Source organism: Schistocerca piceifrons, chromosome 2 (genome assembly GCF_021461385.2).
Source record: "Schistocerca piceifrons isolate TAMUIC-IGC-003096 chromosome 2, iqSchPice1.1, whole genome shotgun sequence".
In the NCBI taxonomy this organism is placed as follows: domain Eukaryota; kingdom Metazoa; phylum Arthropoda; class Insecta; order Orthoptera; family Acrididae; genus Schistocerca; species Schistocerca piceifrons.
The window spans coordinates 510241880-510268468 of NC_060139.1; the positions used below are offsets into that span (position 1 = coordinate 510241880).

The following is a 26589-nucleotide window of genomic DNA, read 5'->3' on the forward strand; positions in this document are numbered from 1 at the left end:
AGTGGAGAAACTGAAAGCAAAGTACTACGCTACCTGGAGTCTGCAGCAGAAATGTGTTCATGCTACCATGTTGGTAAAACTGTGGTAAGTGTGTGTGTGTGTGTGTGTGTGTGTGTCACAAAACAGCGATGCGTGTGACACTTTGCAGTGATATTTTTTCCTCCCACTGTGTAACATTGTCCTCATAGGTTTTACCAATAATTGTGAACACAATTATACACATTTTTGTACTGTCCTGTAAATGTGTGTATCCTTCTTGCTGTACGTGAAGAGACAATTGCTACTGCTTTCATCTTGCGTGAAATGCATCTTCCTTAGTTCATTTGAATTTACAGTAATTCTTACTTGTTCTCACAGTTTTTTTAATCGGTTGTACAATTAATTGTAATGCCTTTGTAATGCTTTGTATCTTATCGTAAAGCTTTACGTATTTATGTCGCTTTATTTGACTGAACTAGATTACTGACTTACCACAACAGAGATCTGGTTTTGCCATATCTTCTGTATCATGACAAATATGCAAAGTGACTTATTACTGGATGCTTTGTACAATTGTTGGCATGCATGTACTGTTACTTGCATTTCAACTTATGTACCACGTAAGTATCGCATTCTACCACTTCAGTGATATTTTTTATACATTGTCAACTACCCCAGGTATTTGTAACCACACATTTTGTACCGTACTTTCGTGACACTTTGTCTTGGAGAATTTTTTGAGAGCTTCCCGTTATTCTATCAGCAGAAACCACTCCCCAACGTTCTTGTTTAACAAGAGAGAGAGATGATGAAATGAGGCTGTTTTATTTACCATGACAGTTTTCAGGTAACTTTGGATATAAATGTGAATGAAGTTCTGAATGTGATTAATGTACTCAACTTCTGCAGTACTGATGTAACCATATACTTTGTGAGTCTGCTCTTGACATCAAATATGTTGGTCAGAGAGGTTACTTCTTTTGAATAGAGTAGCAGCCAATGTCTATTGGACGGTCTGGCTATATACTTGGTTTGAAAAGGATGGAAGCTGGCCTGCCATGTAGCGCAGGCAGCATTAGTTAAAAACGATTTTGTAATAATATATTTTTAGCAAATAGTTTTAGGAAATTACATGATATGAGTGGAAAAATGACACAGCCTATTTTTAAGCGAATCGATCTTTTTGTATTTGTAAAGGTGTAGTTTCTTATTGTTAAAACTTTGTGTATGGTCTACGTTCACTGTATAAACTTTAAAGTGAAGCACATGTAATTACCTTATAGTTGATACGAGTGTCAGAAAGCCAGTTATACACAAGAGAATTATTAAGAAATATTTTGCTAATTTTTCTAGATGTGAGACCTTTATCAAAACGCGTATTGCTGTCTATGGTTAATGAAGCGTAGTTAAACTTGGACTCTTGTTCTTATTTTGTTCTTATTCATCAGTCGTTAAGATTAGTTCCCCATGATACCGTCTTGCATTGCTTATCGTAAGTAATGGCAAATGAAACTTGGTTTTGGACAGGCTGAAAATCCTAATAATTATAGGCTACGGAGCAGGCGAGTGTTCCGTGCGCACAGGTATGCCAGTAAATTTAATTACCGTTGAAGTTCATGTCCATTGTAGGGCGCAGTGACTGTCGGAGTGTTTTTGTGAAAATATCAGTATCGGTATAGAGACTTATTATTAGTAGAAGATTTCAGTAAAGTACTGACTTGTTCATTTTCTCTGTCATGCAATAAAAATTTTGGAAAAGTGATTTTTTACAAGACTATATAAATATGAGCTATTTTCAGGGCCACTATTTTAATCTGTCATTAGTTTTTCAGTCAGATGGTATACGTAAATTTCTCTGAAATCTGATTACTTTCTCGCAGATGAAATGTTTGATGGACCGCCTAACATGGATTTCGCATCACCGAGATTTACGTATTATGATATCAAAGTAAGTTTTACATATCTCAGAGATACCAACCTGAAACTTGCAAACACGAGTTTAAAGTTTTAATCCAGATTTTCAAGACGATCAAAAATTTTACGTTTCAGGGCGTTGCTGCTGCATACATATAACGTTGTGCGACTTCGATACGTGAATATAAGCATCGATATGAGGGCAAGAGATCAGTTACTTCCCGACTTGAATGCGGTAAACACGGAAACGCGATAAATGGCAACGTTATTAGTGAATCCGTTCAAACAAGAACAACGTTCTGCTGTTCTTTGCTTGGTTGCCGAAGGTCAAACACCGGTAGACATCCTTCGCAGAATGAAGAATTTGTACATTGCGGTTTGTCTGTCTTAAGACACCGTCATGGAAAATTCCCCAAGTTCCGTGCTGGTGTGTTGCTGCATCATGATGACGCACGTCCCCATATCGAGAATGTCGTAACGCAGAAGAAAATGAAAACATTAAGTTAATAATGTTACAGAATTGAAAAGAATCTACCGTCTCCATGGTATGCAATACGCGAATTATGTAGTCTAAATATAGAATAAGGAAACATATTTACAGCATTCGGTGTAGAGGTTATGTGAACTAGGAAGACACACTGAAAGCGGAAAATATTCAGAACAACCTAAAGGTCCCTATGGGAAACAGTTCGATAGATGTTCTTACGGAAGACAAGCCACCGGTACAAGTTTCCAGTTTTAGGTAGTTCAGGCCGCTGTATCAACTTAAATAAACATAAAGATGCGCAGAATAGAGTCAATAAATTTCAGAGCGTATGTGGAACTATAAAATATAAGACGAGGAAAGACACAAAACTGAAGTTTCACAGAACAATGACTGTGCCTGTATTCCTTTATCACAGTGAACCTTGCATTGAGAAGATAATTACACCTTATAGTAGACTCAAATGAGTCTTTTAAGATCTGCCAGTGGTTGTCAGATCAGTAATTTTATAAGAAAAAACCACATTCGAAGATAAGTAGACATATTTAACCTCAACGACAAACTGGAAGAATACATGAAGAAACGGTGACAACATGTTAATTGAAAGGAAGAAGGATTACAGTCATTGTAGACAAGTTCTATTCCTCAGGGGAAAGAAACATTGGATGGTGGAGCAAAGTTATTCTTCAAAATGAAAAGCCAGAATAGGCATAGGAAAAGAAGAGGAAGAAATATAAGTTGAAAATGTGCCTACTTTATGAAGTATCATCACCAGTTTCTAGACTTAAGTTTTCACTTTATTGTTTTACCGGAAGACAAGTGTGAATGACGGTAATAAACAATGTATGGCAATATATTAATGTCAGGAAATATCTATATGTATTCAGTGTGTTCATAGTTTGTTGGACGCTCTGTAGTTCCTTTACTTTCTGAGGATCTTGTCCCAGAAGTCAATGCGATCCCTCATCAAATCCTTCTTAGAAATTAATCCATCGTTGGTGATGTCTAGGTAATGGCCCTCGTTCTTCTTGAAAGGTAACCACGTCACCGACAACAGAGTGTCACCTGGATCAGGCGTCGGATTCCTGTTGAAGAAAATAAAAACCATAATACAATGGCCGCTACTACTCGAAAACGTGAAACGAACATAGGAACGACTTTGTTAACTGTACATAATTGCCAAGCTCTTTCCGTTTGTGCTTGTCACAGCGTGTTTGAATCTCGTGTAGCTAAGTATCATGTTCCCACGAACTCAATTCTTGCACATTGTGATTGTCTGTATTATCGTTACAACTGAATTTGGGTTGGCAAAAAAGTTCTAAAATCATAGACAGTGATTCTGCTCAACGGCAGCAACATAATGGTAATCCAGGGATATCTTGCAGAAGACGATTACTCTTTCCATAAACATGGGTTTACAGGGTTTTTGCTTGCACACAACCACATCGTTGACATTTTACAAATGCAACGTAGCACACGCAGTGACTGTATTTTTATAGTTGGGGGAGGAGTAAGCAGCGTGGCCAACATTCGCACTTATCTTCGTTATTCACGGGAATCAAACTAGATAATTCCGTAACGTATTACGTAGGCCTTTACTAAACCATCTAAGATGGTAGAAAAAGTTACATCGACGAAAGTTATGAAGTAGTCGTCTATTGTAGTGCGTTTAATTTACTTTAATTTCATACATTAGGCATCTGTAACAATGATTTATATTTATTACTGTACCAAAAACACTAAAAACGAAACAGATGAACAAGTGTGAGGGATAGGGGGTTCGTCAAATTAATACGAAACTAAGAATTTGTAGACGCGCTGTAAGTATCAACTGTTATTACGACCGACACCAAGAAATGTTTAATAGCTAAATGTTTTGGTTTTATGTCGTGAAGCATAAGTGGAGCCATGTTTATTACATTTACAAAGGACAAACATGAAATGAAACCATTTAAAAATGTGTTTAGTGAATTTTCCTATTACTGTCTGATCAAGAACAATAGCTGGCTTTTTCCTGCTTTAACTGTAACAGAATGCTTCAACTGAAGTTAATCTCATAGCCTGTCTTCCGATACGTACGTACTATATTAAATGGTTGCAAAGACTTCTGAAAAGAAGGTGGTTATCAGACAGTTTTCTATGTGTTGAAATGTAGAAATGATTACGTTATGATTACTTTTTCTGTTGTCTATATGCATATGTGTATTACGGCTCAAAAAGCCGTCTTTCGTGCTTCCCTTTCATCAATGTTTTTGAATATTTCTTTAGACTGTCTACTTTATAATGGTTTTCTTCAAATAGCTCTAACGAAGTATGGGCATGGATTTTCTGACAGAAGAATTATTTACGTACAATACTTATTTTTTCTTTGAAAAATACTACAATATTGTGAACTTAAGAGACTCTTCTCAATACATCAATTTCAAAGAATGAAAATCAGGTCTGGGGATTTTCTGATAGAAAGGCTTCTTATGAAGAACGATAATAAGGATTCTATTTTTGGTTATAAAGAAGTGGTATAGAGTAGTATGAATGGAAACACAACTCACTTGTGATAATCTTAACAGATAACAATAACAGTAATGTGATCTTTATGGGGAGCTGAATCAGCGGGTTGGCAGCGCTACGTCTCAGTAGATTGACGTTGAAATAGGTTTGTGGTAATATGTGACATTTACCTGCGGTTTTCTGTGTAAGACATCGCTGAAAAACTAAAAGAGCACTTACCCAGTCTTGGCGAAATTTGTCCAAAGCCGCGTCATACGCGCTATAGCTTTGCCTTCGACGGTTTCTGGTCCCTTCGGGATGTCCTTCGTTTTTTCTCCACAGAACAAGTAGGGTATATCATCACAGTGGCTGGCCCCTGTCGAAGTAAGCGACAATCAAACAAAATTCCACCTAAATTACGTCAAAAGTGAATGCACTGTGCCTTTTTAGCGCATACGCTTTCCTGTCGCTCGACGATCCTTAGAGAAATGGCAAGTTTTTCTTGCACTTCTAATAAGTAAGGTCTACTGCAAAATGAAACAGGGAATACTTTGTTGATCAAATAATGTTTGATAAGTAGCTATAATAGTTGTGACACGTTTCAAGTGATAAGTATTTCAAAGAAGTATTCCCTTGACTGTTTTTTTGTTTGAACGCTCTTTAATGTTCTTCGTAGCTTAACGTTTGCCTCACTACTATCGTTCTAATATTATGTACTATTGCAATATAGTCCGCGGAATGTGATGTGTAAACAATGAATTTCATTTCAAAAAGTGTCAAGGTCCCATTTATCATATCTTTGCAACACATCAAACAATAAAAATATGTGCGTAAGAAATCCAGAAATTACTTTTGTAGTATTTACACAACGACCCTATGAAAGCCGCAAAAAGTAGAAACATACGTGTGATCAAAATCAACTTTATGCCACAGCTTAATCACACGAAAGATTAAAAGTTGTAACAACTATTCTAAAAAGAATCCAGTGTGATCACCGAACGAAGGACGCAAAGAAGATCAAGATGTGTACCTACGAAATCTCCCTCCAAATGCTTAAATATTAGTCCACAAACATGAACGGTATGTGCCGGAAGACCACGACGAACAAGTTTCCCGTATTACCATACAATTGCTTCAAAATTTTATTAGTTGCTTCGTGATAATTGTCCGAGCATCCATTATGTCTAGATAGCAGTCAGAGGCGCCCAGAGCACATACCTTATCGCTCCCGGAGTTGTCTCACTGCTTTTGCGATAATGTCTCAATGTTTATCCACTCTGGTGTGTTAGGTACCTGAATGAGAAGTGACTTATTGCTAGAGTAACGTCAGTTTGTGAAATAAGTGTTCGATGGAATAAATCCTACCGTTGTTGTTAGAATTTCTCACAAAAACTATTATTCTTATAGTTAGAGAAGTCCCATATTTAAAAATATTAATATACTTGTTGCAGGTGACCCAGGCACGCCGTCCTCCATCGACGTAAGTTAATCCCGGATATCACAGGCGCCGAGAGGTTTACCTAAACACAACAGGAAAGGTGACCCCGCACCAACAGAGACAAGACCCTACTAAACACAAGACCATTGCTTGAAAGCAAACACTTTACAGCTACAGCTGGTCCTGTGGCTGATTGCTAGAAAACTTGGTTTTGGTAGGAGGGGTGCTGAGTTCGATTTTTGGGCTCGAGAAAGATGTCTGTGTAGGAGAATGATTGCCCAAAACAATGCGCACCCAGGCAAAAGCACATTAATTGTACGTCTCATGCCATATCAACATATGGCAGCTAATTTATTAACAACACATAATATACCAGTACATGCTAAACAATTGGAAGTATTACATAAATGCTATCACACCTCTGATTACAATAAAGAACAATGAATATAACGAATATCATAAATAATGTTCCTTTAAAATTGTGTTATAGACTGACAGACAATTATAACTGCATTATTCATAATACAAATATTCAAATGCATATCCGCCTTGTTGGATGCATTGAAGTAAGCGCCTCTCTGTACTTGCATGGACACCTGTTAACATTCCTGCCGATAATGAGTCGTAAGTACGATGTATTCGTTCTGTTAACGTATCTGGATTATCTGGTTCCGTTTCGTAAACCCTGGCTTTCATCTAACCACATAAGAAAAAATCCAAGTGCGTTAAATCAGGCGATCTCGATGGCTATCGAATGAAACGACCACGATCTGTCCACCGTTCGGAGTGCACGTTGTTTGAGATATTCCCTAACCCCTGTACAGTAATGAGGTGGTGCACCATCGTGCTGAAACAGTGCCTCACATGTAAATAAACTGGGTGTCTTCTAGGAGATGCCCAAAACTCGGCTCATTCTGTAGGAATTGCAAATACAGCCGGCTATTTAATTTAGAAGCCAAATAAAATAGCATTCATCTCCCCATAAGATCTACGTGACGAAATTGGGATGTACGGCTAATTTATTTGCGATACGTCTGTAGAATAACAGCCCATTTTGGAAATCGTTTCATTATAGCTATTGGTGTAGGTGCAGCTTAAGGAGGTCCACTTTCGTTCATCCAGAATCCGTTGTACCGAAGACCTCCATATCTGAGGTGCAGCTTAAGGAGGTCCACTTTCGTTCATCCAGAATCCGTTGTACCGAAGACCTCCATATCCCCATATCCGCTGTAGCTCTTCTTTGTACTAATTACGATGAGAAATAAGTACTAATGGGCAAGATCTAATGATTTTCATAATATTAATAACAATAATAAGAAACAATTATATAATTATAATTATTATTATTATTACTATTATTATTATTATTATTATAGGTACAAATAATACCGAACCTGAGTGCAATAGCTCGATAATACATCCGTTTATACTATATTGTACGTACAAGTTATATTGATTTAAGCTATGCTTACCGTGCATGAGACGTGCTCCAAAATACTCAGTAACGTTCCGGCAACAACGGGTGAGTCGCGGATTGGTCTTTCCACGACATGTTGTGCCTATAATGCTCCCTCCGTTCTTAAATGCATCTCTGTACGTCTAAAACATGCGCAGAAGGTAGACGTACCGTTGGGAAACGTTGTGGACGCAGCCCTCGGTCCTTAGTTACGTTGCGGTGTGTCTCCCCATAGACCAGTATCATATCGGTGTAGGCTTCACTGGTGTACACTGCAGTTGTTACCTGTTCGACTGTAAGCCCTGACTCAAATTACACACACAGGGCAACGCGACCTTGTCAGAGAGGAACCAGGACGAACACGCACGCAGAGGGCGGTACAGCTTAGTGAAGGTTCGCTTGTTCGTGAACTTCCCCTTTGGACAGCAGTGGCGAGGCAACGCTCCTTGCGTAAACATATGCAGAAAACCTAAGAATACAGAGGGCGGCTTGCATGGACCATCTGGTACGGTGAGTGTGGTACTGAAACTTCCTGGCAGATTAAAACTGTGTGCCGGACCGAGACTCGAACTCGGGACCTTTGTCTTTCGCGTGCAAGTGCTCTGCCAGTGGAAATCTCATTCTGGAAACATCCCCCAGGCTATGGCTAAGTCATGTCTCCGCAGGAGTGCTAGTTCTGCAAGGTTCGCAGGTAACCTTCTGCAAAGTTTGGAAGGTAGGAGACGAGGTACTGGCAGAAGCAAATCTGTGAGGACGGCTCGTGAGTCGTGCTTGGGTAGTTCACTCCGCTGTAGAGTGGAACTCTCATTCTAGTGTCGTAATGGTTTGGCCAGTGAATGGTTATGTACACTAGAACATGAAATCTCCAGAATATTATTTCAGTTACAACTTACGACAACTATCAGTGTTAGACACCTCCTCAGCGTACTTCTGTCATGTACTTTAGTCCACGTGAAGGCAAAGCCAACCACAAAGACAAAAAAGAGAAGGAAGATGAAGTGTCTACCTGAAAAAAATAACACTCTGCAATAACAGTAAATTAAAAAGAAATTCGAATATTATACACTCCTGGAAATGGAAAAAAGAACACATTGACACCGGTGTGTCAGACCCACCATACTTGCTCCGGACACTGCGATAGGGCTGTACAAGCAATGATCACACGCACGGCACAGCGGACACACCAGGAACCGCGCTGTTGGCCGTCGAATGGCGCTAGCTGCGCAGCATTTGTGCACCGCCGCCGTCAGTGTCAGCCAGTTTGCCGTGGCATACGGAGCTCCATCGCAGTCTTTAACACTGGTAGCATGCCGCGACAGCGTGGACGTGAACCGTATGTGCAGTTGACGGACTTTGAGCGAGGGCGTATAGTGGGCATGCGGGAGGCCAGGTGGACGTACCGCCGAATTGCTCAACACGTGGGGCGTGAGGTCTCCACAGTACATCGATGTTGTCGCCAGTGGTCGGCGGAAGGTGCACGTGCCCGTCGACCTGGGACCGGACCGCAGCGACGCACGGATGCACGCCAAGACCGTAGGATCCTACGCAGTGCCGTAGGGGACCGCACCGCCACTTCCCAGCAAATTAGGGACACTGTTGCTCCTGGGGTATCGGCGAGGACCATCCGCAACCGTCTCCATGAAGCTGGGCTACGGTCCCGCACACCGTTAGGCCGTCTTCCGCTCACGCCCCAACATCGTGCAGCCCGCCTCCAGTGGTGTCGCGACAGGCGTGAATGGAGGGACGAATGGAGATGTGTCGTCTTCAGCGATGAGAGTCACTTCTGCCTTGGTGCCAATGATGGTCGTATGCGTGTTTGGCGCCGTGCAGGTGAGCGCCACAATCAGGACTGCATACGACCGAGGCACACCGGGCCAACACCCGGCATCATGGTGTGGGGATCGATCTCCTACACTGGCCGTACACCACTGGTAATCGTCGAGGGGACACTGGATAGTGCATGGTACATCCAAACCGTCATCGAACCCATCGTTCTACCATTCCTAGACCGGCAAGGGAACTTGCTGTTCCAACAGGACAATGCACGTCCGCATGTATCCCGTGCCACCCAACGTGCTCTAGAAGGTGTAAGTCAACTACCCCGGCCAGCAAGATCTCCGGATCTGTCCATTGAGCATGTTTGGGACTGGATGAAGCGTCGTCTCACGCGGTCTGCACGTCCAGCACGAACGCTGGTCCAACTGAGGCGCCAGGTGGAAATGGCATGGCAAGCCGTTCCACAGGACTACATCCAGCATCTCTACGATCGTCTCCATGGGAGAATAGCAGCCTGCATTGCTGCGAAAGGTGGATATACACTGTACTAGTGCCGACATTGTGCATGCTCTGTTGCCTGTGTCTATGTGCCTGTGGTTCTGTCAGTGTGATCATGTGATGTATCTGACCCCAGGAATGTGTCAATAAAGTTTCCCCTTCCTGGGACAATGAATTCACGGTGTTCTTATTTCAATTTCCAGGAGTGTATTACAACGACCAACTACATCCCAAAAATGTTTTATGCGTGCCATGTTGGGTGAAAGTGCAGGTTGTAGATGTTACACGTTTTACCTCTAAAAAGGCCTGACGTTCCTCATCACATATGGCTGAAACCAGTTGTCCCTAAACATGTCTTGTAGAGTAAAACGCCTTGGCCCCAGGTACTTCTCAGTTAGGCGTAGCCACCTGTGGTTTGATATACGAAGGCTATTCGGAAAGTAAGGAACGATATGTCGCGAAATGGAAACCGCATTGCAACTCAAAACTGTTTTATTTGCAACAGTTAGCTACACCTTCCAGCTACTACTCTACACAATCGCCGCACAGACTTACACATCCGTCGTAGCGTTGTACCAACTTTTCATTTCTCTCGTTATAGAAGGCAGCCGCCAGTGCTTTTCCACATTTTTCTACTCTGGACTGCAGGTCGTTGTTTTTGTCAAAATATTGTCTTCATATACAGCAGTTCATTTGGGCAGGGATGAACCTCAGGGGTAGCCAATTATGAGCTGTATTGTGGGTGATCAAACTCTTCCCATCGAAAACGCTGTAGGAGCATCTTCATTGCGCCTGCAGAGTGCGACCGAGAATAGTCGAGTAGAACGAACGCATGAGAGTTATGTTATGTGGACTGCATAGTTTCAGGTGAAATCTTTCGCCAGTCTCTCATACTTGGCGGAAGGCGCTAATTTCTAGCCATTTCACTGTGAGCTCAGAACTGAAAGAGCGACATGATGTCATCGACGGGCGTACTAGACACAGTGCCCAACGCAACTGTGCAAAGCTTCATCAGACTTTCACTGTATTTTCCATTTCGCGACCGATCGTTCCTTACTTTCCGAATAACACTCGTACATCGGAGTCAGAACCGTGCATTGTTTCCAGCGTGGCTCAAATCATCATACGTGGAATTTGTCTGGTGTTACACTCAAAAACACTGGTTTATTGATAGAGTCCATCCCATTAGCATGTAACAAACATGCTCCCATCACTGTTCGACATTTGTTCTCTCCGCATGCCTTTGCTGTTCCGATGTTCGTCGTTTCTGAACAATAGAAGCTAATGGAACGGTTTCCCCACAGCCTGCAGCAAACCATATCGAACCGGCTACACAGACAAATTCACAGTTGATACAACGCTCTTACATCAACCCAACATCATAGACTATGAGGCGTTACGATCGTATGTGTACCTGGCGATCATCCCAATGTGTAGTATAAGTTCATGATTGTCGTGTCTTTACGTAAGAGTGATTTAAATTCACTGGTACCACTGGTGCAGTTTATTATTGCTGTATGGCCTGTGCTAATTGATATTTTATGGTACGAAAAACCTATTTCCCGAGACTAGAAGTTTCTTCTCCGTTATACTCAACAAATATAACAATATTATAACCTCTGACGTGAACGAGGCGTATTGGCACTTGCTTTCACCTTTCCAGTTCAATAGTCGGCGCTACAGTTCCTGAGCATGTTGTATCGCTGCCTTTCCCTGTCAGTACAGTGCAATGCCAAGCTACCCCTCTGTAATATGGACGACTTATTCTGGTAAAATACGAGGTAGGATTCGTTCAGGCCATTCATAGTGGGTGCTGCAATTTTTACTAATATTACTGAAGCACAGTAGGAGACCAAAGGTGCTAATAAATATAACTGAAGTATTTTTAGCCTGTCCCAAGAACTTAAGTTCTTTTCAGTGCCTACAATATGCACCCCTGTGGCATATTCACTACCTGGTATACCACACGTGAAATGCAAACAAACGGAATACCAAACCATTTGGAATATGTCTCTTCATCATCCAGTGTCTTTGCATTTAAAAATACGAACAAACCACAGAATGTGGTGGGTATGGATCCTCAGTACCCCTTGTAATCAGCGGTAGCAGCTGCATAGGTAGCTCAGTGATTTGAAACGTTTTCAATGCTAGCATGTATGTCTGCACTCTTCATTGCACAATCTCGACTGACATAAAACTATGTTTTTGTTGTTGAATGCATACTGTTCTCTCCTCGCTACAAGCGTCCTACATCAGAGCTAAATCGTGCTGGTCTGCCATCATTAAGTGGATCCACTGTTCCGAAGATCTGGGCGGCGTAACTACTACCGGTCATCTGTCCTAGACGTTGGCTGGCACGCATGCACACTTTGCTTTGAGGAGTGTAGTCTGCACTCTATGCCTGCTCAATCTGCCGATTATGTCTTCCTGTCAGTGAGTCGTGCTGAGCCAAATGGTTCAAATGGCTCTGAGCACTATGGGACTTAACATCGATGGTCATCAGTCGCTGAGAACTTAGAATTACTTAAACCTAACTAACCTAAGGACATCACACAACACTCAGTCATCACGAGACAGAGAAAATCCCTGACCCCGCCGGGAATCGAACCCGGGAACCCGGGAACCCGGGCGTGGGAAGCGAGAACGCTACCGCACGACCACGAGCTGTGTGCTGAGCCAACTTCGGTCAATGTGCTGGATGTCAACTTTGGACATCGTCAGTGGCTAAAAAACTGCCTTTTATTCTTGACGTTACACTTCGTAGAACTTGTTGTGGCTGGGTGACATGTGCGTTCAGTCCAGGTACAATTGTCTGATTACCCTAGCCTTCAATACAGGGTCAAGATTACATCACCGTCACGTACTGCGCGCAATGGATCTCACTCACCGCACAGTTAACACGTCTACACGAAATGCGAGAAAGAACGCTATTGAATAATGTTGAAGACTCTTCTACTGAACCCGTAAACATCTTCTAATTACGATCTTCAGGGAACACACATTACCGTGTGCTTTTTAATTAACATCTTCTTACACATACTGATGACAACTGGAACCGTTTATGTGCCTGGTATTTGTTATTCAGCCTTCTTCATTTCTGTATTTGTTTGCCATTTTGATGCTTCTGCTACTAGGTGACGTATATCAGGTATTCATCTTTCGCAAAAGACACGTCGTAAATGTCACATATTACATCTCTAATCAAGGGAACCTTTCAAATTCTTACGGAAGTGAAAAACAAATGTTACAGAGCCTGATTTATGTATTTTTTACTTTAATACACGACTAATAACAATATTTTTATTCAAAGCTACATAAGTACTTAACATCATTTTGTAATACCTCGTATGCCAGCATAAATATAAATAACCGCGAGGAGCGGCCACGGGGTTTGAGGCGCCATGTCACGGATTGCGCGGCTCCTCCCGCCGGAGGTTCGAGTCCTGCATCGGGCATGGTTGTGTGTGCTGTTCTTAGCATAAGTTAGTTTAAGTAGTGTGTAAGTCTACGGACCGATGACCTCAGCAGTTTGGTCCCTTAGAAATTCACACACATTTGAACTTTTTTTTTTATAAACTATGATCCCTTGATAACAAGATGTGCATCTCTTAAGAAAGGCCATACATTTGCTAGTCAGTCGAGAGTACATTCCTACAGGATATCTAAAACCAAGAAACATCAGGATCTCTAAAATCAAGAAATACTAAGAAAGGAGTTATCATTTTCATGGGGCTGAATCATATTTTCTCACAACGAAACTATTGCTCCATCGCATAAGCCACAGATTTTGGCAGAGTTGTTAGCACTAACAAAAAACTGTACAACGAAGTAACTGACGTATCTCTTAAGCCATTCATGTAGCATCTTATATTTTTAAACGTATTTTACACGGGAGACCTGTTATACGAAGCTACGAGAAGCATTCGACAGAGAAATGACAAGAGCAGGGATCCTTGAGAAGGTATTTCCTCAGAATTATTGAGATGTTAGAGAGAGCCAGCCATGACAAAAGTATTCTTCTTAGTGTGCGTGATAGCTAAAAGCCCGAAATATCCTCAGACTTCATAAAGAATGTAACAATTTCAGTTTCAAAGAAGGCGCATACTGTCACGTGTGAATACTACCTTACTATTAGTTCCGTGAGGAATTGTCGTAAGATACTGACACATTACTTTCAGAAGAATGGAGAAACTCGTAGACGCTGGCCACGGAGATACGCAGTTTGGTTCAAATGGCTCTGAGCACTATGGGACTTAATATCTATGGTCATCAGTCCCCTAGAACTTAGAACTACTTAAACCTAACTAACCTAAGGACAGCACACAACACCCAGCCATCACGAGGCAGAGAAAATCCCTGACCCCGCCGGGAATCGAACCCGGGAACCCGGGCGTGGGAAGCGAGAACGCTACCGCACGACCACGAGATGCGGGCACGCAGTTTGGGTCCCAGAGAACTGTAGGAACAACAAGGCAATACTTACCCTACGACTTATCTTAGAGGATAGGCTAAACAAACGAAAACCAACGTACATAGCAATTGTAGCATTAGAGAAGGCTTTTGACAGTGTTGAGTGGAATACACGCTGTGAAATTATGAAGTTAGTAGGGGTGAGATACACGAAGTGGAAGCTTATTTAAAACTTTTATAGAAACCTGTCATAAGTTATGAGAATCGAAGCACAGCAAGAGATACTGTAGTTGAAACGGAAGTGAGACAGAGTTGTAGCCTATCCCCGAACATACTCAGTGTGTGAAACGAGGAAGATGCATAGAAAGCCACGGAGAAATTTAGAGAAGGAGTTAAAGTTCAGGGAGAAGAAACAAGCTCCTTGAGGTTGTCCCTTAACATTAATTCTGTCACAGGGAGCGAAGCCCTCAGTAAAGTAGCTGAATGGAATAAATACTGTTTTTAAAAGAAGCTATGAGATGAAAATCGACAAAAGTAAAGAAGTGGTAAAGGAATATAGTCGAATTAAATGACGATAAGCTGAAAGAATTATGTTAATAAGTGAGACACTAAAAACAGCAGATGAGTTTTGTTACTTGAGCAGTAAGGTCACTGACGCCGGCCGAAGTATAGAGAATATGGAATGGAAACTGGCCATAGCACGAAACGCGTTTCTGGAAAAGAGAAACTTGGTAGCGGTTAATGAATTGGTTGGGTGCATAAGTTCGTATCGTTTTTCAGTAAGTTTAATAAACACAACAGATACGCATGACGGACACTTTAATCATCGATAAGCCAATCTAATTCACGATTTACAACAGTCTGCCAACGTTGGGTTAACTTACCAACCCCGCGACTATAGAAACCACGTGGTTTTCAGATGAAGAACCTGTCGAGCCACGTTCGGAACACATTTTCATCTAGGAAGAAATTTCCATGAAGATTGATCGCTAGAGAACGGAAAAGGCGAAAATCAAACGGCGCAAGATCAGGTGAATAAGGTGGCTGCGGAATGATTTCCCGGTCAAACTCCTACGTAACGTGTTTCGTCAGTCTAGCAGAATGCTGGTGGGTATTATCGTGGAGTAGCATCACTTGACGCAGTCGTCCTGGTCGTTCTTCGACTGTGCCTGTAAGACATCTCACTAGTTGACAATAAATGTCAGCAGAGATGATTAGAACTCGGGGAAGCAATTCGTAGCACACCACACGGTCGCTGTTCCACCAGATGCATAACGCTATTTGTTTGAATGGCTGCAGGTCTTTGTACAGGGGAGTTATTGCATCATTTGTGCTCACCCATTACTTTATTTTATTATATTAGCATAAGGACAGCTTTCCTTGTCACCAGGAATGACGCAGGATAGGAACGGTCGGTGACGTGCTTCATTACAGGCGCTTAAACGATCTTCATCAAACCCCGAAAGTCTTCCCGTACGCGGAGAGTCACTAATGTCAAAAGGATCGTCCTTAAAGCGGGAAAACCATTTTCCTTACGTGCTCTGTCCGGTGGTGTTATCCCCATATACGAAATCTGGCTGCCTCCGCTGCTGACACCCTTCTATCGAATTCATACCGAAGAATATGTCGGAAATTGTACGGTTCCTCCACTTGACACTTCATTTTATTGCGTCCACAGCTGAATTCATTATCTGCAGATGACATACTCAGATAGCTACAATGAACTACAAATAATAAAAATGGCTGTCGATAAATAAAGAAAAATAGCGCTACGAGCTTTAGCATCAGCCTAATAAATATAAGTGTTAGGAATTATTTATCTGGAATGTAGTACGGAAGTGAAAAGTGGACGATAAGTACTTCAGACAGGAAGAGTGGAGGAAATTTTGAAATGTTATGTTACAGAAAAGTAATGAAGATTAGATGGGAAGCTCGAGTAGCTAATGAGCAGGTAAATACCAACTAGGGAAAATAATATTTTCATGGAACAACTTAAAGAAGTGTTGGTAGCTAGGATACATCCTGGTGCACGAAAGATCTGTTAGTTTGGTTATGGAGAGAAGTATCGGGAAGCAGGAGTTTAGAGGTTGCTGGTGATGGTGGTGGGGGCGAGGGGGAGGGTGGGGGGGCCAGGGTTGCCACCAAACACGTCTCCGACGATTGTCTGGTTTAAGGCATATGCGACACTCATCGGCGAAGAGAACATGACGCCACTCCTGAGCGGTCCGTTGGGAATGTTGTTGGGCCCGTCTGTATCACGCTGTATGGTTACGTGGTTGCAAAGATGGACATCGCCATGGACGTCGGGAGTGAAGTTGCAAATCATGCACGATGTCCTGTGGGTGAACGAAAAGCTTTTTTCGACAACATGATTGCGGAGATGAAGCAGCGATTAGTATGATTAAGCAATCGTTCAAAAACAGTCTTAATCGCATTTATTATTACTATACCGCCAACCGGTTTCAACGCGACGTAGGGGACATCTTCTGGGCGTTTACACTGTGAAATTATAGATATCCGTCAGAAAGACTCCATTATACAACAGCTAAAATTACGTAGATTGTAAATATGTTACCCATTGGTCGACTGCTGGTGGTGTCACTCCTGTCTACATAACGGCAGGAAACTATGCGAGATTAACCCATCGTATGGGTTTAAATAGCGTGCTGAGATCACGTGAATAGACGGCAACACCCCTAGCGGCGATCAACGGCATTTAATACAGTTTATTATATGTAATTACTAGTCACCTTAGTTTAACATAAATTTAAGTGACAGTAATAACAGAAAACGGAACCATTCCATTTAAAAAGAGTGTTACTTAGAAAATAATAACGAATATTCCGTAGTCAACTCGTAAAATTCGTAGACGTATATTACATTATGTGCCATAATGTAAAGTAAAACAATTTGTGACACACAAAACTGGTGTCGTCTTGTATTATAATATATCTATTCTTACATTTACGTAGAAAACATATGAGTCAATTTACTAAAACGGCTAATATGGAAGGACTACCAAGCCCTCAACTCCTTGTGGTGAGGACGCCGTTGCCATGGACTACAAAGCGTATACCAGGCGTTCGTTGCCGTGGTAGCGGTATGTCATGGCTCTTCATCCACAGAGTTGTCACTTATTTGGGGTTATGGAAATATCTACGAGGGCAGTTCAATAAGTAATGCAACACATTTTTTTTCTCGGCCAATTTTGGTTGAAAAAACCGGAAATTTCTTGTGGAATATTTTCAAACATTCCCGCTTCGTCTCGTATAGTTTCATTGACTTCCGACAGGTGGCAGCGCTGTACGGAGCTGTTAAAATGGCGTCTGTAACGGATGTGCGTTGCAAACAACGGGCAGTGATCGAGTTTCCTTTGGCGGAAAACCAGGGCATCTCAGATATTCATAGGCGCTTGCAGAATGTCTACGGTGATCTGGCAGTGGACAAAAGCACGGTGAGTCGTTGGGCAAAGCGTGTGTCATCATCGCCGCAAGGTCAAGCAAGACTGTCTGATCTCCCGCGTGCGGGACGGCCGTGCACAGCTGTGACTCCTGCAATGGCGGAGCGTGCGAACACACTCGTTCGAGATGATCGACGGATCACCATGAAACATCTCAGTGCTCAACTTGACATCTCTGTTGGTAGTGCTATCACAATTGTTCGCCAGTTGGGATATTCAAAGGTTTGTTCCCGCTGGGTCCCTCGTTGTCTAACCGAACATCATAAAGAGCAAAGGAGAACCATCTGTGCGGAATTGCTTGCTCGTCATGCGGCTGAGGGTGACAATTTCTTGTCAAAGATTGTTACAGGCGATGAAACATGGGTTCATCACTTCGAACCTGAAAAAAAACGGCAATGAATGGAGTGGCGCCACACCCACTCCCCTACCAAGAAAAAGTTTAAAGCCATACCCTCAGCCGGTAAAGTCATGGTTACAGTCTTCTGGGACCCTGAAGGGGTTATTCTGTTCGATGTCCTTCCCCATGGTCAAACGATCAACTCTGAAGTGTATTGTGCTACTCTTCAGAAATTGAAGAAACGACTTCAGCGTGTTCGTAGGCACAAAACTCTGAACGAACTTCTCCTTCTTCATGACAACGCAAGACCTCACACAAGTCTTCGCACCCGAGAGGAGCTCACAAAACTTCAGTGGACTGTTCTTCCTCATTCACCCTACAGCCCTGATCTCGCACCGTCGGATTTCCATATGTTTGGCCCAATGAAGGACGCAGTCCGTGGGAGGCACTACGCGGATGATGAAGAAGTTATTGATGCGGTACGATGTTGGCTCCGACATCGACCAGTGGAATGGTACCGTGCAGGCATACAGGCCCTCATTTCAAGGTGGCGTAAGGCCGTAGCATTGAATGGAGATTACGTTGAAAAATAGTGTTGTGTAGCTAAAAGATTGCGGAATAACCTGGTGTATTTCAATGCTGAATAAAACAACCCCTGTTTCAGAAAAAAAATGTGTTGCATTACTTATTGAACTGCCCTCGTACAATCAAGGATAACCTAAAAAATGTAAAGATAGGATAAAAGTTTACGACACGTTTGTAATACCTGTTTAAGGAATGAAGGTATTAAAATAATAAAAGGAAAAGTAGCACAATATTTTCGGATAGCTCGAAAATTTTTTTATCGTGATCTCTATTTATTTATTCAGCATCTGTGCCGGATTCCGTTTATTATGTATAAAAATTTCTAGGTTCTCTAGAATATCCATTATGGGTCCATTTTGGGTTACAGGCAGTATCTTCAGATTTTCCCTTATATTGATTTCTGCATGTTTTTCCATATCTAAATGCTGTCCGAAGAGTGATTTATTACGTGCTGTTCCTGAAGTATGTTCTTTAAATCTGGTATTAAAACTTCTCCCTGTTTGCTCTATGTAAATTTTGCTACAATCTGTACAAGTCAATGTATAAGTTCCTGATTGAGCAAGCATCTTATTTTTAACATCTCCTATACTGTGCCTAAGACTATTAGCTATGGTATTTGTAGAGAAAGCAATCGTAACATCCGAATTCTTGAACAGATTGTTTATCTTATCTGATATAGTCCCCATATACAGCATCTTCACAGGAGTTCTCTTTTCGGGTATTTTCGCCTGTCTGACGTAGATTTTCTGTTGTATCGTCTCTACTATATTTGCGTTATATCCATTAGATATCCGATATTAGTGGTATTCTATTCAACCTAAGTATCATTGTGAAGAAGAAAGCTTTTTTACATCTATTTGGGGGGCATGTCTTTGCATTGATAATGGTATCTGTAGTGGTAGGTTTCCGATAGACGACAAAGTTGTGGTGTCCATTATCTCAAAAAATAGTTAGGTCTAAATAGTTTATAGATTTATGTTGTTATTGCTCAACCATGAAAGTAAGTTTTCGGTGTATGCTGTTCAACATTTCCGTCAAATTACTTATCTCCTCTATTGTACCGTCAAATAATATTAGAATGTCATTATCATATCGCTTATAGTATATAATTTTTTTGCGTATGGACGGATGATCTTTCAAAAACATAACTTCTTTATTATTGATGAAAATGTCGGCTATCGTTCCTGCCAGTGAATTGCCCATAGCTAGGCCGTCTTTCTGCTGATATATCCGATCATTAAACGAAAAATAGTGAAAACTTAAGGTTGTCTCAAGAAGATGCATTAATTCAGTTATTTCATCGTAATTAAGGGCCTTATGGCGTATAAGGTTTTCTCTAATAATTTCGATTGTTTCTGCCACCGGAACATTGGTATACAAGTTTTTAATGTCTAATGGGGCAAATCTGGCTGTTATCGGTATGGTAATATTATGTATTCCTGTTACTAACTCAAAGGTATTTTTCACTGAAAAAGCCTCGTCATATGTATAGAACTGTTTTAAAGCATATTCAGTTTCTTATTAAGATTGTAAGAAGGGCATCCTATGTTATTAACTATTGGTCGTATAGGCCACTACAAGCTTAGTGTAGGCTGTCTCTTTAGCAGAGCTGTTTCATTTTCTGCCAACAAATTGCAGTGTTTGGTTCGCCTTGCTCACAACATTTTCTACGTGATCTTTCTAATTTAAGTTATTCGTAATTGTAGTTCATAAATATTTACATGAGTTTACGGCCTTTAGATTTGATTGATTTATCATTAAACCGAACTATAAGGCATTCTTTTTAGCTCTCATGTGGATGACTTAACACCTTTCACTATTTAGAGTCAATTGACAGTTTTCGCACCATACAGACATCTTTTGAAAATCGTTTAGCAATTTGCTTTAATCTTCAGATGATTTTATTAGACGATGAACGACTGCATCATCTACAAACAACCAAATACGACTGCTCATATTGTCTCCTAAATCGTTTGTAGGTAAGAAACAGCAGAGGGCGTATAACACTACCTTCTGGAACGCCAGATATCGCTTCAGTTTTACCCCACGACTTTCCGTCAATTAATACGAAATGTGACCTATCTGACGAAAAATCGCGAATCCAGTCGTATACCTGAGACGATATTCCACACGCACGCAATTTGATTACATGTAGCTTGTGAGAAATAGTATCAGAAACCTTCTAGAAATCTAGAAATACGAAATCAATTTGGAATACCTCGTCAGTAGTATTCAACACTTCGTGTTAGTGAAGAGCTAGTTGTGTTTCACAAGAACGATGTTTTCTAATTCCAAGTTGGCCATGTGTCAATAGACCACTCTCTTCGGGGTAATTCATAATGTTTGAACACAATATAAGTTTCAAAATACTGCTGCATATTACTCCTTTTATCTTTCTCGTGCGGTAGTGCAGCTTTCCAGCCTTTGTATACGGATCTTTCGTCGAGCAAGCGGTTGCTATGTTTCAGTGGACCTATTGCGTCGCCGTACTCTGAAAGGAACGCAACTGGTATAAAGTCTGAAATGGAAGATTTGTTTTTATTAAGTGATTTAAGTTACTTCACTACTCCGAGGATACCGACCTGTAAGTTATTCACATTGGCAGCTGTTCTTGATTTGAATTCTGGATTATTTACTTCGTCTTCTTTGGTGAAGTAATTTCGGAAGGCTTTGTTAAGTAACTCTGTTTAGCAGCACTATCATCGACAGTATTTCTATAGCTATTACGAAGGCATCGACTCTCTTTCCGCTAGCATACTTCACATACGATCTGAATCTCTTTGGATTTTCTATCAGATTTCGAGACCAAGTTTCGTTGTGGAAATTATTACAAGTATCTGGCATTGAAGTCCGCGCAATCTTGGGTATTTTACGTTCGTTTAAATTCGTCTTGCTTTTCCCATTGCTTCTGCAACAGTGTTCTGATTCGTTTGGTGTACCAAGGGGGAACGTAGTTCGTGAATCTGTTTGCTATATGCATCTTACAAATGCTGTCGATTCTATTTCTTTGAATTCAAACCTTCAAGCCACATTTGGCCTACACTTACATTGTCAATTTAGAAGGAGAGGAGACTGGCTCTCAGGATGCTGTCAAGCGAATTTTTATGTGATTTTTTGAGCAGGTGTAACTTTTGTTTATTTTTAGACGATTTGGGAGTTACATTATTGAGTCTCACAGCGACAACTTAGTGTTTACTGGTCCCTGTATCCGTTTTGATGCTCGTTATTAGCTCAAGATTATTTGTAGCTAAAAGGTGAAATGTGTTTTCACAAACATTTACTGTTGCAGTGGCATCATGAATTAACTGCTCTAAATAATTTCCAGAGGATGCGTTTAGCACAATTAGAGATAACGTTTAATGCGTACCTCCGGAGGTAAACGTGTATTTTCAGCAACATACGGAGGGTAAATTGAAGTTACCAATAACTATATCTGTATGAGTTGTGTACGTGTTTGAAATTGGATTCATGTTTTATTTTAATCTTTCATTAATTATACCACATGAGTTGGGCAATCAGTAGAAGGATCCAATCATCATTTTATTCCGGTTACCAAGAATAAACTCTGTCCATACTAACTCACAGTAACAATTTACTTCGATTTCGCTACGAGATAAACTACTTCTAACAGCAATAAACACACCACCGGCAACTGTGTTTAGCCTGTACTCTCTGAACACCGTTGGGTCCTTTGCAGAAATTTCCGCTGAACGTATCTCCGGCTTTAGCCAGCTTTCAGTACTTATGACGATTTGAGCATCGGTGATTTCTATTACAGCTTGAAGCTCTAGTAATTTCCCAAAAGCCCAACAACAGTTTACAATTGTTATAGCGATGGTTCCTAGATCTACGATCTTCCTTTATCAGACCTACACCTTTTTCTGTGTTTCCCCGAGATCCTCTAACATAAAAAACCACACAATCCCTGCTACCCGTGTAGCCACCATTTTTGTGCAACGGACCTCTGACCTCCTTAGCGGAATCCTAAACCCCACCATCTTAGGCCGCAAGTCGAAGAATCTGCAGCCTACATGGTCGCAGAATCGTCTGAGCCTCTGATTTAGAATCGCCCCCACTTGGCTTTGAACCATAGTTCCGCAGTCGGTCCTGTCGACACTGCTGTAAATGGTGAGCTCTGGTTTCATCTCGTGAGTAAGACTGGCAGCCTTTCTTTGTTCTGTTAGCCACTCGAAGCCAGAGAGAATCTCTTCCGATCCAAAGCGACAAATATCATTGGTACCGACGTAGCCACCACTAGAAGTGGGCTGCAACCTGTGCTCTTATGACATCCAGAAGGACATGTTCACCGTCTGGAATGACTCCATCCAGTATGCACATGGAATGTGCATTAGCTTTCTTCCACTCCTTCGCAGACATGTTCCTAATGGGCCCCATGACGTGCCTAACAGTGGAGCTCCCAACTGTCAATAGTCCCATCCTCTGTGATTGCCCGGATCTTGCAGGCTAATTGGGTTTCCTCTGAAAGAGGACAAGTGACTGCGTCTGTCTGAGGGTAAGTGTCGGCCACAGACAGCACCTGTAACGTTTTTGTCAGTCGTATCAGGGAGGCCCTACGTTCGGCACTGTCGGAAGTCTTTCGCCGCCTGCCACGCCCCACTTGACCATGATGGGTAAGAGGCCAAACCCAGTGGAAGCAGCTGGCCACCGGTGCGGACCGATTGGCAGACTCTTGTGTCGTGCTGGACGTCCGTTGGATCCCCACGATCGGCCTACAACAGTGATTCCCATCCACTGCAGTGTCATGTAACCGAAGCCGTCACATCCTCGAGCTGAGAGTAAAGTGTCACCAAGTCGGCTAACATCCGCACACAACAATCGCAGTCCCAGTCCATACTGAACACCGTGGAAAATTACACTATACACACAAACAAAGGACTATCGACACGCGCTATGGAACTCTAGTGCAGACACTGACGAAAACGCAAGGACTGTGGCTAATAAATTAGATCAACACGCAGAGATTCAAAAACTTAACTACCAACGCACTCACTTGAAATTAAGTAATTCGCCCATCCTTAGGTACTTGTAATAATCGGTTTACTTTCGGTTTACTTTCCGACACAAACGTAAACGCGGGGACTGTGTCTATTAAATATAAAATTATCGCCCACAAAATCAAAAACTAAACTATCAAAGCACAAAGAGGAAACTATATAGTTCGCTACTGGTTAGGAACTCGTAAAATGTCACAAAAGCAGTTACTTCCCAGTTTCTGCTTGTGTCTCGGTTGGCTACTCATCCTTGATACTGGCATTGGGACGGTGCTGATGTACATGATGGTCCCACAGACCTCCCATGTGAGGATCTTACTGGCCACGGAAGCACCTTAACATCATGCAGACGGTTTATAGACACATGCCATGTGTGACCGGATATTGTCCTATGGTAAAAGGGCAGCATGAGAGATAACACATGGGGACGCAGGATTGCAGCGACATACCATAGTACCGCCAGATTCACTCACAACCAGTCGTTACCTGAAGTCACACCCGATGGCTCTCCATACCATGATGCAAGAAGTAACACCGCTACGGCTCTCCATAACTGGAATAGTAGCAGGACCCCCTCCGCATACACTCCGACGATGGTCATTCAGAGATGTGCAGACCTGTGATTAATCACTGAACCCAAAACGACGTCATTCATCAGTACTCCATGTTTCCCGATCATGGCACAGTCCTGAAGCAGTCTTTACTGTATTGGTGTTGAAAGCAGGTTGAACATGGGGCAGTAACTCGTGACTCTAGCTGCTGCTAATCTCTGACCAATTTCTCCAGATGACACGGGATGCTATGGTGAGTCTATTACTTGTCCTCCGGCGGCAAGTACACGTATGAAAGTATTACTACGCACTTTGTACACAATACTGCGATCCTGACCTATAGTGGTCAGACGTGGTGGACCGAAATCTTGAAGATCTATATGCCTGTCCTTACATACCCATGTAGTCCAACATCGGGATGCTGTCACACCAGAGCGCCCTACATATCCGAATACTGCTCGATTCGAGCAGCAGGAAATGCGGGACCAACAATCAACATCTTTCAAACTCTTTCTGCTGCTCATACGGCTGTCCCACACAACACGCGACACCTCCGAATCCTTCACATTGATCTCTCATGTAACGCTGTTCGCACCATTTCTATACGCTACTAGTCGTGGTAACTACACTAAAAACAAACAACATTATATTGCACACTGGTACCCGTTCTACCTGACAGAGGGAATTGTAACCCTACTCATTTAGTAATTTTTGGGAACAAGTCTGTTGGACAAAGAGAGGTCTGGCTAAACGCGCTTTAAAATAGATTAAAGACGCTCTCGACTGCAATGAAATATTTAATTACGTTGATTACGGACTTCGGTCAGTATGTGACCATCTTCAGACCATTTATATCATAATGGTAGCCGGTGGCGGTGAACGGAGCAGGTGTTATAACTGCATGTACGTCGCGACGTTCATGAAATCATAACACCTGCTTCGTTCACTGTCAACACCTACCATTGTGATATAAGTGGTGTGAAGATGGTTACATTCTGACCGAAACCGGTGATCACTGTAAATAAATGCTTTATTATAGTCGAGACTATTTTTAATCCATTTCTAAAAACTAATTATTTACCCACCCGCCGATGGCATACACGTGTACGAAGTTGTACTGACATCCGACCGTGTCTTTAAGTTTCTTCACCTGTCCTTGGTCTGGCAGTGTATTTTACGAACCTAAAACAACCTCTACGTTACAAGAGGCAGTGGACTGTTACGTGCTTCTTTCGTTGTTACAGTAGATTAACAAGTAAGAAGAAAGAAACGATCGCCACTTACCAGAAAACTGTTCTCCACCGTATTGTTTCTTGAAAACGTTAAGTTTCGAGACGACGTCGAAGTGGTACAAGTAGACGGGCTGAGCTGCAGACATGGAAGAGAGAATCCTGGCAACTGTCACCGAGGGATATGTGATCAGCAGATCTGCACGGAGCTGTTGACAAAAATGTGGCCACGACGTTTTTCTCAGTATTTTCTGACACAGTGTTTTTCACACTGAATGAAACTGAATTATAGTAAGAGTAGTGTGTTACATTCGAATCTATGGATATGGTTTAAGGAACATTTAACACAATATTTATATCTATATGATTACTGTGCAATTCATACTTAAGAGCTTGGCATAGGCCAGATCAACTTTTAGATTATTTCTATATCGTTGTAATTTCGAATAGCATGTGGAAAAAATGAACACCCGAATATAACCGAGCAAGCATAGATTTCCCTTACTTTATAACGATGGCCATTCCTCCCTGTGCAATTGGGAGTCAAAAAAATATTGTGGTATTCGGAAGAGGAAATTGGTGATTTAGATTTTGTGAAGATCTCTCACCGCAACTAATAACGTCTTTAGAATGAAATTTTCACTGTACAGCGGAGTGTGCGCTGATATGAAACTTCCTGGCAGATTAAAACTGTGTGCCGGACCGAGACTCGAACTTGGGACCTTTGCCTTTCGCGGGAAAGTGCTCTACCGACTGAGCTACCCAAGCACGACTCACGCCCCGTCCTCACAGCTTTAATTCTGCCAGTACCTCGTCTCCTACCTTCCAAACTTCACAGAAGCTCTCCTGCGAGTCTTGAAGAACTAGCACTCCTGGAAGAAAGGAGCACTTGCCCGCGAAAGGCAAAGGTCCCGAGTTCGACTCTCGGTCCGGTACACAGTTTTAATCTGCCAGGAAGTTTTAATAACGTCTT

The 26589-nt window shown here is 41.9% G+C and overlaps 1 protein-coding gene across 1 annotated transcript in view; it reads right to left on the bottom strand.

The window, feature by feature from the left end:
• Positions 1 to 3243: 3243 nt before the first annotated feature.
• The window catches only part of LOC124775522 (juvenile hormone esterase-like), an 82783-nt gene continuing 59437 nt past the window's right edge, over positions 3244 to 26589 (bottom strand). The window contains exons 8-10 of the mRNA XM_047250354.1: positions 25672 to 25825; positions 5105 to 5240; positions 3244 to 3462 (exon numbers count right to left, since the gene is read on the bottom strand). Coding sequence (XP_047106310.1) covers positions 3300 to 3462; positions 5105 to 5240; positions 25672 to 25825 — 453 coding nt within the window. The 3' untranslated portion in view covers positions 3244 to 3299. The remainder of the gene's footprint in view (positions 3463 to 5104; positions 5241 to 25671; positions 25826 to 26589) is intronic.